Genomic DNA, 15,000 nt, shown 5'->3' on the forward strand with positions numbered 1-15,000 from the left:
ATCATCATCATCATCATCATCATCATCATCATCATCATCATCATGATCCAAGCTTCAAAAAAATATTATATTCATTCGAAAGAAGTATGAGGAAGCATTATTATTATTATTATTATTATTATTATTTATTATTAATTATTATTATTATTATTATTATTATTATTATTATTATTATTAATTATTAATTATGAGACCTTTAGTTTAAGAAAATACTTGAATGTCGGCAAATTGGCTGTGATTTTTGGCTCCTGTTTTGTTTACTTCGCTGTAGTGCTATTATCACTTGTCAGATTGATAAGGGGAACCGAACAGATTCCCGAAAGCTATCCTTGCTGTTTTTAAATTTGAATATATGTACATTTACATAACTTTGGATTTGCTTCTCCATTTGAAGACTCGTGCTGCTATGAGCATTTTTTTAATTATTATTATTATTATTATTATTATTATTATTATTATTATTATTATTATTATTATATTGAGAATTTTTTAAAAGCTTGAGTGTTGTCAAAGAAGCTGTGATTATTATTATTATTATTATTTTTATTATTATTATTATTATTATTATTATTATTATTATTATTATTATTATTATCATCATACGTATGATAAATGGCCAAGAGGCTGTTTGTGAATGAGTAAACCAACCAGAAATTTATCAGTAAGAGACAAGTACAACTTTCACCGGAAGTGATCGATCAGTGAGTACGGACGCTCCCCTACTTACGAACGAGTCAATACGTACTATACTCTGCGTGTTTTTTCATACTAAAACCAAATTCGAGTGCTGTACTGTATTTTATAAAGGTCTTATTAATACGAATGATATAGAAAGTCTACATATATTACGCAGATTATGATAATGAATGACATTTTTACTTTATAATCACTGTCGTTCGTATCTCTGAAAGTTCTAACAGCAGAGAAGCGTCTGTAGAATGGAGCAGGCGAACACAGAACTGAGAATAGAGTCCCGGAGCAGCGTATCTTGTATAATATGTTTTCATCCGAATAGTTTTGAAGTTTTATGTTGCAAAGTATTTTTTCTGTTCCGTCTTCCATTCGGTCTTTATAATTCTCGTGTTCTTCTCCTCCACAGACTCTTCTGCGTCACTGTACCTCCTCCAGTAGCTGCAGCTGGCCCTTGAAGGTAGACCGCTTCCCTTCGTCTATAGTTGAGTTCCCATTTGCCAGTGGCATCAGGCCCCAAGACCCCCCCCAACAGGGCTCCGTCCTCCTATAGTCGTCTCTGGGTCTCTGGTCAGCAGGACGCGAGAATCCTGCTGTCGCTCCCAGGTCCAACTCGTCCCTCTCGACGGGAGGGCCCCGTTTGATTTCGTCCGTCGCCACTTCGTCAGCCCTCTCCCGCGTCCAACTCGTCCCTTTCCCGACGGCATCACCATGACCGCCCTCAACTCCCTGTTTTCCTTCACTTCTCCCGCCGTCAAGAAACTGCTGGGCTGGAAGCAGGGGGATGAGGAGGAGAAGTGGGCCGAGAAGGCCGTCGACTCTCTGGTCAAAAAGCTCAAGAAGAAGAAGGGGGCCATCGAGGATCTGGAGAGGGCCCTGTCCTGCCCCGGCCAGCAGTCGAAGTGCGTCACGATTCCAAGGAGTCTCGACGGACGTCTCCAGGTAAGGGGCCGGGGCCGTTTTCAGAGGTTTGTTGAGGTCTGATTAGGTAGCGGTCATCAAGGTCCCCCTCCACCTTTTTTTTTTTTTTTCTTTTTTTAAATCACCGTCTTTTCATTAGGAGTTTTTACCTTGCTGTGATCTGCTATTCAGTCCCCATATTATGTCGCAGTTGGACCACTACGGGCTGCTCTGTGAGCGAGAGCCCGTGCTGGCATAAGGCCAGCGTAATCAGAAGCAACACGTTGGACGACATTTAGTTATTACAGTGGCTTAGTAAGAAGCCCTTGGAAATAACGGCTGGATAGGTCATTTGCAGGCTTTTCAGTGACACATGTTGCTGATTTACGAGAGTACTGTTAAATAGATCTTTTGGATTTCGTCTGTCACGTAGAATACACTCGAGGAAATCAGTGGTATGAAATGATACAGTATTTATTTGCAGAGCTTAAACCGACGTTAGGGATTCTCTCCTAATTGTAACTGACTCGAAATGTGGCTCCCTCACGTCAAGAGAGGTTCGGTAACTGGCCCTTGTTGAGTGTTGATTAAGTGGGCAGATGTGTCGGCCAGGTGGTCCGCTTTTTGGGTATTGCCAGAGAGAGAGAGAGAGAGAGAGAGAGAGAGAGAGAGAGAGAGAGAGAGAGAGCGAGCTATGATTTGGTCATTGCTGTTATCAAGAATTAAGTGTAGCAATATCGTACGCATGACTTCGAGGTAGTGATGGTTATTTAAAATGCAGAACGTGATCTGTTTGGTCTGCTATTGTGATGTAGTGCCAAGGTTTGGTAAGGTTTTGTATATTTGTTTATTTGTCAAACTATCACATCGCATGTTTTATTGTGTTTGGAATTTAACACGTATATGTGTATGTGTGGTAGGTGAAATGTTTTCATAGTTTAGATGTGTCAGTTATCCTGTGAAATCCTTAATCTCGCTCTCTCTCTCTCTCTCTCTCTTCTCTCTCTCTCTCTCTCTCTCTCTCTCTCGATAACGTTTTTATATGGCCTTACTATCCCCAGTTAAATCTCGTGTTTCATCTGCATCCGGAATTCAAACCGGGTCCTATCAATAAATTTTTGTGTGTGGGGGGCGGGGGCGGGGGATGTGTAAGGGAAGGATGCCAGCTGTCATACTGACCCTGGTCTCTGTCGCTGCATCTGTGTTCATTTCTGGTAGATGACTTTCGGATGACGTGTTTTCTGAGTCACTCTGGGGAAGGATGGGAGAATGACGTCTTCAGGCGATAATCGACAAAAGAAATTGCCTGTATTTGGTGTAGTATTTCGTAATTAACATCCCCTCCCCCAAGGAAGTACTCCTCACACTTCCCTCACCTTGAGGAGGAGGTATTGGGGATTGCATACTTGAGGTGAGGGAAGGTGAAGGTTACCACTTCGAGAGATTTGCCTCTCTTTTTAATTTTTTGTTTTTTCCTTTAGCTCTAACTGCGGGCGACAATAATTGTCGACAGATATATTGGTACAGAAAAGACTGTTCTTATCCTTAGAGATAGAGAGAGAGAGATTTGACATATCCGTGAATTTTGGCTTTTCCTTCATAAGTTTTCGTTAATCTCTGTCTCTCTCGCCTTTTTCCATAGTTACTTCCTGTCCCACTTTGTTCCAAAATACATGTTCGGTTGCCCCTCCCGTCGGACAACGAACAACTCGATCAGAACCTGAGACGCAATCTGCGTCCCAACTACCTTTTGCAGTTTCCGGCGGAGTGGTCGGTCGTCTTGCGTCAGCGTACGTCAGCGCTGTTGTTTTTCTATGTCATATCCGTTCTGTGAGTGTCATCCTGTCTCGCTGTGCCACAGACAAGTACAGTGACACACACACACGCACATCCGCTGGCACCCACACACACTTCCAGAGACGTGAACTAAGGGTTCTTCAGCTTCTTCTGGTGATTCCAGACCCTCCAGTGGATTGTCTAGTACGGCTCCATAACCCCCTTTGATTAAGTCCACTCAAGTCTTCACATTATAACTTGATATATTCACTTCATTTTATACTTTAGATACGAATAGCTATAGTACATCCAGACCAACCGTGCATCTGATGTCTAGGCCAGTCCATTACGACGCTCCTGATTGGCTCTTGATAAGCAAGTCACAAGGCTGGAATATCTGTCTCTCTCGCGAGAGTTCATGTAGGCAGAATGTATTTTCTATCTCTCCTGAGGGATACGTCTTTCAAAAGTATCTCTCGGGAGAGTTGGAACGTACGTCCTGCCTATGTGAACTCTCGAGAGAGACTGAGAGTTTCCAGCCCTGTGATTTGCTTATCAACAGCCAATCAGAAGCGTCCTAAGGGACTGGCCTAGACATCAGATGCACGGTTTTGTGAATCTACTGTAGCAATGGAACATATACAAGAAAATCAAAAGCATTTATAGTTATAGTCATTTATTTACCAAATGTACCCATGTATACATGGACACATTAAAATCAAATATATACAAATATCCAGAGATCAAGACCCATACCCCAGGCATGTGTTTATTATAGCCCCAGGGGGTATGGATACCCCCAATTTAGGACCCCTGACATAAACACCCCCTCGCATTGAATTGGTGTTAGTTACAAGTCACGTGATTTTTTTGTTGGGGTGGGGTGGGGGGGGGGGGGACTTTTGTTTTGTTGTCACTGCGCATGCGTGTATTTACATTTGGCAGACCCTTGCATCTGGCACAGTCGTGACGTCACTGTGACTTCAGTCTCCCCCTCCTCCCCCCGGACTTGGGTTGGGTGCCTGGGTTCGGTCCACGGGCGAGGCACAGTGCCCCTCAAGGAGGTTCCCTTCAGTCACACTGTACCTCTTTTTGAGTTAGTGTTTAGATGAGCAGGTTTACATAGTGTTTAGATGAGCAGGTTTACATATATATATGGTCGTTTGCGAACTGCTGTGGCGTTTAAAAGTTAATAAATATAATTTCTCTCTCTCTCTCTCTCTCTCTCTCTCCCCCCCTGTTTGTGTACAGGAACTACTATCTTTTACTCTTGCCTTGATATCAGTTTCTCTCTCTCTCTCTCTCTCTCTCTCTCGTGTACAACAACAGGTCGAGGAGGAGGAGGGGGGGGGGGGGGCGTGGGGCAGGGGCTGGAGTGATGAATCAAGTAGCAGGGAATGAAGGAAAGAAGAAGGTTTCTTCTTCTTCTTCTTCGTCGTCGTCGTTGGAATGAGTCAGAACTGCCGCTGATGATGATGATGATGATACAGTTGTCACCAGCACCAACCCACCAACCATCAGACCGGTATCATCTCTAGCGGCTCACACGGTTCTTCGGTGACCCCAAGGACGCTCTGTGTGTGCGTGTGTGTGTGTGTGTGTATGTGTGTCTGTGGGTGTTTGCGTCCGTCCCTTTAGCCTGGTGTGGTGGATATTGCTTCTTCCTGTGTAGTTTACCACCTTCTTTCTAAAAGGAGTCTTTTGTCATTAGTTTCCGCAGAAGAAAAGTATTATAGAGGTGGCTACTTTTCCTTTCGCCCTCAGATCTTGAAAACTACTGAGGGTAGAGGGCTGCAAATCGGTAGGTAGATCACCAACCCTCCGGTCATCAAACGTACCAAATTGAAGCCCTCTAGCCCCAGTAGTTTCCATTCTATTCAAAGTTAAAAGTTGCGCCCGTGATCGTGCGGCTGTAGGGGCAGGGCCACCACCGGGCCGTGGCTGAAAGTTTCATGAGCTGCGCGGTGCGTGCAGCATTTATACAGAGACCTCCGAAGGAGGAGATGTAAAATCGACTGCAATTTCAAACGATAATTTCTTCTTCCTCTCATTATTATTATTATTATTGTTATTATTATTATTATTATTATTATTATTATTATTATTATTATTATTATTATAATACTTGTACCCTTGGTTATTGAACTCTGTAGTCATTACAAAGGCGGTTGTATATATTTATTTGGGTTACAGTGTGTACACACCTGCGTCTCACATGTTAGCTGTGGTGTGTGTGTGTGTGTGAGTGTATGTGAGTGTGTGTGTGTGTGCTAGTGACGTAGGTGTAGCAGGTGTAGATGGTGTAATTACAGGTGTTGGGGTGTACCACAGTATTTTTTAATAATAATAATAATAATAATGAATTATTGTTGGTAATTACAGATATGTATATAATAGAACATAATAAAACTCGAATCCCTTTATTCCCTCAAGCGAAAGGGTTTTGGCTTTGCTGAATCTCGCACCCGTTCCCGATGTGGAAACTGAGAATGACGTAATGCCCCCCCCCCCCCCCCCCCCCCCCCGAAACCAGTTTGGCATACACCGAGTATTTTTTGTCCTTTTTTTTCTGTTTCTTTTTGAAAGGAGTTATGTTCAGAGGAGGGTGATGTCACCTGTATCTGTTTGTCAACATTTTGACTCGGAAATGGTTGGACGGGTTTGGGTGAAATGGTGTTGTATGTGATTTTGTTGCAATAGACTTGTTATAAATCACTTTTGCCACAGAAATTGTTACTAATTATTCTGTTGTCTTTGTTACCACAGAAGTAATATTATCCATTACCTTTTTGTCACAGATACATTGTCCATTATTCTGTTGCTTCAAACTATTTTAAATTACTCAGTTGCCACAGAAACTATTGATTATTTTATTACCTACTACTTTTTCCTCTGCCTTAGAAATATTATCTATTATTTTGTTCCAGATTAATTATTCTGTTGTCTTAGAAAATAGAAATATTGTCCATTGCATTGTTACCACAGAAGTAATATTATTCCATTATTACCTTTTTGTCACAGATATATTGTCCATTATTCTGTTGCTTCAGACTTATAAATTACTCATTTGCCACAGAAACTATTGATTATTTTATTACCTCTACTTTTCTGTTGCCTTAGCAATTACTTTATCCATTACATTGTCACAGAAATCATAATATCCATTATTTTGAATGGATTTTATTTGTTTTTGTAAAAACGTGATTAATGAAATAATATCTTTGTGACATAATGTAGGTATATCTTTGTGAGTTAATGTAGATGTATACATTGAGTGTGCACGTGTATGTATTGTATACATACGCCCGTGCACGGGGGCGCGCAAGCCATGTGTTTAATAAGGAAGGAGTGGCAGGCCGCTTCTGGAGTTGTACAAGGTTGCCGCCATATTAGGAAGCTTTTATCCAATGCCCACACCTCCCCCCCTCCCCCCTCCCCCCCCCCTTCCACCACCCTGTCTTCCCCGTTGCTTGGGCTACGTCACAGCATTCCTGAAGTCCTTGGCTCTCTCTCTCTCTCTCTCTCTCTCTCTCTCTCTCTCTCTCTCTCTCTGTAGGATTCTGCCGAATGAGAGGCGCCTGGTGGAGGAGGAGTAGTGACCCTTTTGGAGGGTTGAGGGTCCTATTTTAACAGAGCATGAGGAGTCCTGAGGACGTTTCTCTCTCTCTCTCTCTCTCTCTCTCTCTCTCTCTCTCTCTCTCTCTCTCTCAAATGCCGAACGGAGATCATGTCATTGAACCTCTCCCGTTCAGAGAGTATAGTTTTTTGTCGAGTAGTTTTCACCTGACTGATGAGGCGAGGGAATTACCTCGTCGAGGAAGTTGAAGTGGAATTACCTCGTCGAGGGAGTCAAAGTGGAATTACCTCTTCGAGGAAGTCGAGTGGAATTACCTCGTCGAGGAAGTCGAGTGGAACTACCTCATCGAGGAAGTCGAGTGGAATTACCTCGTCGAGGAAGTCGAGTGGAATTAGCTCGTCGAGGAAGTCAGAGTGGAATTACCTCGTCGAGGAAGTCAAAATGGAATTTACCTCGTCGAGGAGGTCGCAGTGGAATTGTACCTCGTCGAGGAAGAAGTGAGTGGAATGAACTCGTCGAGGAAAGAATACCTCTCTCTCTCTCTCTCTCTCTCTCTCTCTCTCTCTCTCTCTCTCTCTCCTTTTGCTCGCAATTACAAGGAATTTTTTTATTTAAAATTGTATATTTTTCTATTTTGTAAGATGTAGGAGTATGATGTAAAGTGGCCCTGGGAGGGGGGGTCCTCCCCCCCCCCCCGCCCGCACCCCTTTTCAAGTCAGTCGTGCAGAGTACGATAGTTTTTTTTTTTTTTTTTTTTTTAAATGTTACACGACAGTCTATGTTTGAGATTGGTAATGAAAAGTTTAAGTTTTATTTGATGTGTAGTCATATAATATATATATATATATATAATATATATATATATATATATATATATAGATATATATATATATATATATAATATATATAGATATATTATATACTAGATTAATTATATATATAATTATTATATATATATATATTGTTAATCATTTGCCCTTTGGAAACTCAAATCACAGTCATTTGTGAATACACTTCGACCAAAACATACTCACTTCATGAACAATCTCCAACAAAAAATCTCGTGTGACAGCGTTTGAACGAGCCGAGTCATACTGTCCCATTTCGAGACAGGTCCACCAACCATCCTAGCGTTGTTGACCCTCTCGTCGGGTCGTGGTCAGCCCACCCTGTCTTAACAATATGACCTCATGGGTCCCAGTGGTTGGCATTGGGCCTAAACTCTGTATTACAGTTCTTAACTGGGTTGATATTCTTTATCTTAATGAGGATTAAGCCCCTAATACGGTAACCCATCCAAGTCAGCTCGCTGTCAAAAATCAACCCAGAATCCATCGGTACCTGACGCCAGATTCGAGTCCTTGTCGATCCCTTTAAGAAATATAAAAGTAATGACCAAAATATATGCAGGTAAACAAAGGTGTGAGAACACTTATTATCTTTATGTCGACATGTTTCGACTTACTCGCAGGTCATCTTCAGGGTGAGGCTCGACTCTTCTCCGGGATTCGAACGCTGGTCATCTCAGATATGAGTAGAGAGTGCTGTAATACCAATTTGCACGTCGCGAGGACCCCGACAGTGAGAGAAGAGAGAGAGAGAGAGAGAGAGAGGAGAGGATGATTGGACCATAGGATTGTTTTAAGTGGTCCCTATTAGGTCCACCTCCTGACTCCCCGCCCATCCCTTCTCGTATGTTCGACCGTCTCTCTCTCTCTCTCTCTCTCTCTCTCTCTCTCTCTCTCTCTCTCTCTCTCTCTCGTTAAGGAAATGTACGAGTGTTAAACTCGCAACTGAACGACAAGCGTTAGATCCACACACACACACACACACAAACAGGCATCAACACACACACACACACATTGAAAGACATTAGCCATCTCTTGCCAAATATATTTGGGTATGGTTGGCGGGCACGTGCGTTTGTTAATCCTTCTCTCCCCACGTTTGTGTGTGTGTGTGTGTGCATGCATGTGTGTTTGGATTGTGTGGGCATGTGGGCATATGGATGGCAGGGGCAGCAGCAGTTGGTGGGACGTCGTGTGTCACATTGGGCATGTGCCAAAGGCATCGCCACACCTAACAGCCAGCCGTCTGTCTTGTCTGTCTTTCTTTGTGTATATGTGTGCCCTCACACCTGCCCGGACCGGGTATTACTTGGTTTGGGGTGCTTGCCCTTGTTGGTGGGTTCCTCGACGAGGTCATCTCAAATCCCTCGGAGGGGCAGTGGAAGGGGAGACCTTTAGGAGGTCATTTCAAATCCTCCCAGATGGGATGAATATTAGAGCCTCGATGAGATAATCCTCCCGTCTCTTGGAGGAGCCGAATAGGATGGCCTCGACGAGGTAACCTACCACCCTTCGGAGGACCAGAACCAATCAACAGATATCTCGAACCAAAACATTGAGGACTTTTTCATTCATTTTTTTTTTCTAAAAAACCAAAACCAAAATATTGAAAGGCTATTCTCTCTCTCTCTCTCTCTCTCTCTCTCTCTGTCTCTCTCTCGCAAAAGACACAGTCCAGCAGTCAGTTCCCCCCTCCCCCCTGGGGTGGGTTAGACTTCTTTCTTGCCCCACTGAGGAAGTTGTTGAAGAGAGTTTACACGGAATGTTTAACCTGACTCATCTCCTCTGAACCAACTCGAAGAAGGCGAAGGAAAAAGGAGAGAGAGAGAGAGAGAGAGAGAGAGAGAGAGAGAGAGAGAGAGAGAGAGAGAGAGAGAGAGAGAGAGGTAGTTTTTGGTTGGGCGTGTGAAGTGTCAGGGAAAGTCTGGAGTTCATTTTTTTTTATTAATGAAGCGGTCAATTGATTCACTAGAGTAGAGATGTTTTAATATATTTATATATATGTATATTCGTGGTGTATACTAAATTTAATATGAATATTTATATTCGTAGTATACAGCACTGTGTAATATGAATATTTATATTGTAGTATATAGTCTGTGTAATGTTTAATATTCATAGTATATACTTTATGCAATATATACATATTTTTATTTACAGTGTATACACAATATATGTATATTAATATTCGAAGTATATACTCTATTTAATATGATTGTTTATATTTATAGTATATACTCTGTAATGTGTGTATTATATTCGTAGTACATACTCTATGTAATATGTTTATATTTATAGCATATACTCTGTACAACACCACTCACTCAACATGTCCCTTACTTCTGGAACGGTGACCCAGCTCGGTCAAAAACGACCAGGTGTAAAACTTCCCATAATCGTAGTGTCTGTCAGTCAGTGAAATCATTTGCACACAACAATTTCACCTGAAAATCCCACTCGAAAGCTCCTTCCTTACCTGGCCAGCTACTGATGACAGCTTGTTTCCAAGTTGCCATCGAGCACTTCTTTGAAAGGGCCACCAAGCTTGGCATAAATGTCACATAAAGTTGATGCCCACCTGTGGTACGAGCCTTCCTTTGTTTCTCATTGCTCATGGTTCGAGAATCCCTGAGTCGTGAGTGTGGAGTGAGGTTGTGTGTAGTATCCCTGAAGAGAGACGCTGAACGAACGCTCTGACTCCCACATTGACTGAGCTCGAAGCTTGCTCTTAATCTGCTGACGACTGCCTCTGAGGTCAGCTGATTATCCCGTCTTTGGTGACTTCTAGGTAGAGTGGTTACATTGTCCATTTTTTTTCTTTATGAAAGCTCACTACTATCCAGGTGTGCTGTGCTTGGCTAAGCTAACCAGTCAATCATTCCTGTGTGTCCAGCTGTGGTCAGCTTTTGTCCTTGCAACTTAAAGGGTTAACTGTACATTACAGGACATTCTACGTCTTTGATTCATCTTTGATTAAGGGTTATTCATGATTTGATTAAGGGTGCATTTATGCCAAAGGTCAGAATGTGTTGTATATATATATATATATATATATATATATATATATATATATATTATATTATATATATATATATATATTATAATAAAAGACCCATAAAAACACCAAAATATAGAGAGAAAAGTACTATATTTCAGAGACTGCTGTCTCCCTTTTCAGGTAGATTCATCTTCCTGAAGAGGGAGACAGCAGTCTCTGAAATATAGTACTTTTCTCTCTATATTGTGGTTGTTTTATGGGCTCCTTTTATTAGATGGAATTCTGTTGTTACAGAACATTTTTACCAGCACACACATATATATATTATAATATATATTATAATATATATATATATATATCTATATATAGATATATATATATATATATATAAATATATATATACTATATATATATATCTATAATGTATAACTAAATCACGAAAATATGGAACGTGATGAATATATAAATAACAACAAAATCCACGAGGGAAAGAGAAACGATGTAGGGCTGCAAGGCCTTTCGACTTTTTGTCCTTTACTAAGTAAAGGGCAAGAAGTCGGAAGGCCTTGCTGAACTGAGGGCTGCAAGGCCTTTCGAATTCTTGTCCTTTACTAAATAAAGAAAGGCCTAGTTGAACTCCATCATTTCTCTTTCTTTCGTGGATTTTGTCATTATATAATATATATACACACGTATAAAATTTAATTTTCAGTCTAGCCTATTTTCTTCCGTCTATCAAGCATCCTTTTGTGTCCCATTCACTCCACTTGGCCAGATCGCTGACAGATGCTGTCGTGTGCGTATAAAATTGTCATTACGTTAGAAGACCCACGTATTGTCAAGAGATTGGCAGGTTAACAAGATACAGCGAACGCTGTGGATGTCAGCTGACGTTTATATCTCACGGTCACGTCAAGATACTCTCTCTCTCTCTCTCTCTCTCTCTCTCTCTCTCTCTCTCTCTCTCTCTCTCTCTCTCCCAAACCACCTAGATTAAACTACTTTTATGCGAACGTTAGGATTCATATATTTTCCCGACGTGATTGATGATGGGGGATGAAAAACTCAAGTAGGTATGATATCGTAGTATATTATTATTATTATTATTATTATTATTATTATTATTATTATTATTATTATTATTATTATTATTATTCTTAGCACGAGGCCATATACTATACGTGGAACATTCAACCCAGAGGCATTACAATAGATACACAAAAAACTACTAGATACACGAGTTTAAGTTATAAAAATGTTAATTGACAATATCCACGCAGTTGCTGAGGTAGCAGTAAAAAGTAGTAATTATATATTGGTATTGACTGTATTATTACTGAGAATGATAGTAAAGATATTAACAGATTGCCTACTTTCTAATTTCTGCTAGGGACGATAACTTTAAAGATAATAATAATAAATAGCAATCACTTCAGTAATAAAATACAATAAAAACACCATCACATATAATAATAGTCATTAAATCACTACCTAGTTTGTAGTAATAACATTAATAATTAAATACAATAAAAACACCATCAATTATTATAATAGTCATAGAATCACTACCTATTAAGTAGTAAGCATATTAGTAAATAAAATACAATACAAAAAACTCCATCAGTTATTATAATAATAATAGTTAAAATCACGACCTGTCTGCCGATATATCTATATACCAATTGCATCGAACTTTCGTAATGAAATACAATAAAAAAAACACCATCCATTATGTAATAATAATAGTTATAAAATCACTACCTATCTGCCCAGATATCTATATACCAGTTGCATCGAAATTTCGTAATAGAATACAATAAAAATACATCATATATTTATGACATATATATATATATTGAGAAAATTTTCAAGGTATGTTATAAAGTAACTTTCCATCTACTTGTAAACTTTGCATTCACTTCTCACGACGTACAAACTCAGCATAAAGTTCATCTCGGAAACTTCAACCGTTTGATGGTATTCGCATTACACGTCCAAACTTCGCTTCCAAACTTCGATTCCATAAAGTAGAGTTGATTCATCGGCCGTTTGATACATTCCGCGGACATTTCTAAATATGTATCTAAATCTCTAGCTCGCATCCACTTTGCCTTCTCTGCTACGCCCATTATGCACGCAGAGAGAGAGAGAGAGAGAGAGAGAGAGAGTGACTCTGTTGTAAGTGCAACTTCTGATAGTGCTGTCCCATCTGCACTTTTAACACTTCATTTATTAGCATAATTAGCGCGAAGTCCGCAGCCTGGCATTGTTGTTTTGGAGAGAGAGAGAGAGAGAGAGAGAGAGAGAGAGAGAGAGAGAGAGAGAGAGAGAGAGATATGAACGCCATCCCCGTATTGTTTTTCCAGAAGTTGCGTTGTTCCTCCGGCGGAATTTTTGAGAAAGTCGAGTTGTTTGTTGTACTTAATGGAGATATTTTGTTATTTTATTACGCTGGAATTAGGACAAATTGTGTTGCTTCTCAGTAGGATTCTTTTAGGGGAATTGTGTTGTTTCTGTCTTTGGACTTGAGAGGAGCTGGGTGGTTTCTCTGTCCAACGAGGGAAGTTTGTGTTGTTTCTCTTGGAAGTTAGGGAGAAATTGTTTTGTTTATATACGTGTTTTTGGTTAATTGTGTTCTCTTCTCGTACCTGAGATGAAATTGTATGTTTCTCTCAGACAATTTTTGAAAACTGTTCTTTAATTTTTAAATTGGGAGGAATTTTTTTTTTTTTTTTTGAGAATTTTTTAAATCTTTTGTAGTTTCATTTTTAATCTGGAAGAATTGTGTTGTTTCTCCTAGACAGTAAAAAAAATGTTGTTTTCATTTTTAACCTGGAAGAAATTGTGTTGTTTCTGTAGAGAATTTTTGTAAATTTGTGTTGTTTCAATTTGAACCTGGAAGGAATTGTGGTGTTTCTTTAGCTATTTTTTGAACATTTTTGTTGTTTCTTTTGAGAAGCAGGAAAAAAGTTTTGTTGTTGCACATGAAGAAATTGTCTTGTTTCTCACTGGAATCATGCAGGTTGTCGAGGGAGTATCTTAAGAAATTGTTGCATTTTATGGAAACTAAGCTCTCTCTCTCTCTCTCTCTCTCTCTCTCTCTCTCTCTCTCTCTCTCTCTCTCTCTCTCTCTCTCTCTCTCTCTCTCATCTTTGAACTGTGGACGAGCCTTCTTACATTTTGATACATTTTTATCTATTTATTAATTTATTGATTTATTTTTTTTAATAAGTGAGATCTCTTCTTTCTGTATTTCCCATTATACCTCCTCTTACTTCTGCTTGAATTTCAAGTCAGTGGCCCCTTTGGTGGCCTTGTTCCATGTGAATAGAGTCGAGTCATCTCCTGAATATAATAATAATACTACTATAACTGATTCACTTAAGGTAGATTCTCGGATGAGCCTTATTCTTACGAGACGTTTGTTTGGTGGCCGCTGATTGGCTGGTACCGGGAAGTAGGCAGCTCCCAGCCAATCAGCGGCCGCCAAACTAACGTCTCGTAGGCATAGGGATCATCCAAGAATCTACCTTATGTGAACCAGTTATAGTAATGATAATAATTGCACTTGTCAAATCGTTTCTGAATAATTACGTAACTCTGCAGAAAGCTCAAAGTTGATGGTATCCCCTGGCGTTGATCTTTGCTTTTGCGACGCCAGTTTAGAGTTAACTTCTTGTGTTCTTGAGTATTTTTTTTTTAATGGTAGAAGCCGACGGCATGGGCAACCGAATGGCCTTATGAGGCATCTTTAGTATATGGAAATTCAGGCGATTATACGCTTTGCTTGAACAGTCAACATAAGTCGGGTTTTCAGTGTGGAGTAGTGTAAGCAGGTAGAGAGTTCCGGAGCTTTTTTTCGGGGAAGGAAGAATTATCATGGAATGTTGGGGGTTTGAGGGTTGAATTCCTACCATTATGTGTTGGGTTTTGGTGGTTAAATTCCAGCCATTATATCTGGAGTTCTGTAGGTGAAATTCCAGCCATTATAACGTGGGTTTTGGGGGTTAAATTCCAGCCATTATATCTTGGGTTTTGGGGGTTAAATTCCAGCCATTATATCTTGGGTTTTGGGGGTTAAATTCCAGCCATTATATCTTGGGTTTTGGGGGTTAAATTCCAGCCATTATAACTTGGGTTTTGGGTTTAAATCCAAATTCCATTCCATTATTTCCTTGTCTTTGGGTTTTGGGGTTAAATTCCAGCCTTAT

At 40.2% G+C, this 15,000-nt stretch overlaps 1 protein-coding gene across 4 annotated transcripts in view; it reads left to right on the top strand.

Annotated features, from left to right (window-relative positions):
- LOC135205321 (protein mothers against dpp-like) overlaps nt 1-15,000 on the top strand; it is a 102,043-nt gene that overhangs the window by 49,131 nt on the left and 37,912 nt on the right. For 3 of the 4 annotated variants that reach the window (XM_064235758.1, XM_064235757.1, XM_064235759.1), the window contains exon 2: nt 1,100-1,632. The exons of the other annotated variant lie outside the window; for it this stretch is intronic. In XM_064235758.1, the coding sequence (XP_064091828.1) occupies nt 1,402-1,632 (231 nt within the window). In that variant the 5' untranslated portion in view covers nt 1,100-1,401. The remainder of the gene's footprint in view (nt 1-1,099; nt 1,633-15,000) is intronic. 4 annotated transcript variants of the gene reach the window in all.

Source organism: Macrobrachium nipponense, chromosome 49 (genome assembly GCF_015104395.2).
Source record: "Macrobrachium nipponense isolate FS-2020 chromosome 49, ASM1510439v2, whole genome shotgun sequence".
NCBI lineage: Eukaryota > Metazoa > Arthropoda > Malacostraca > Decapoda > Palaemonidae > Macrobrachium > Macrobrachium nipponense.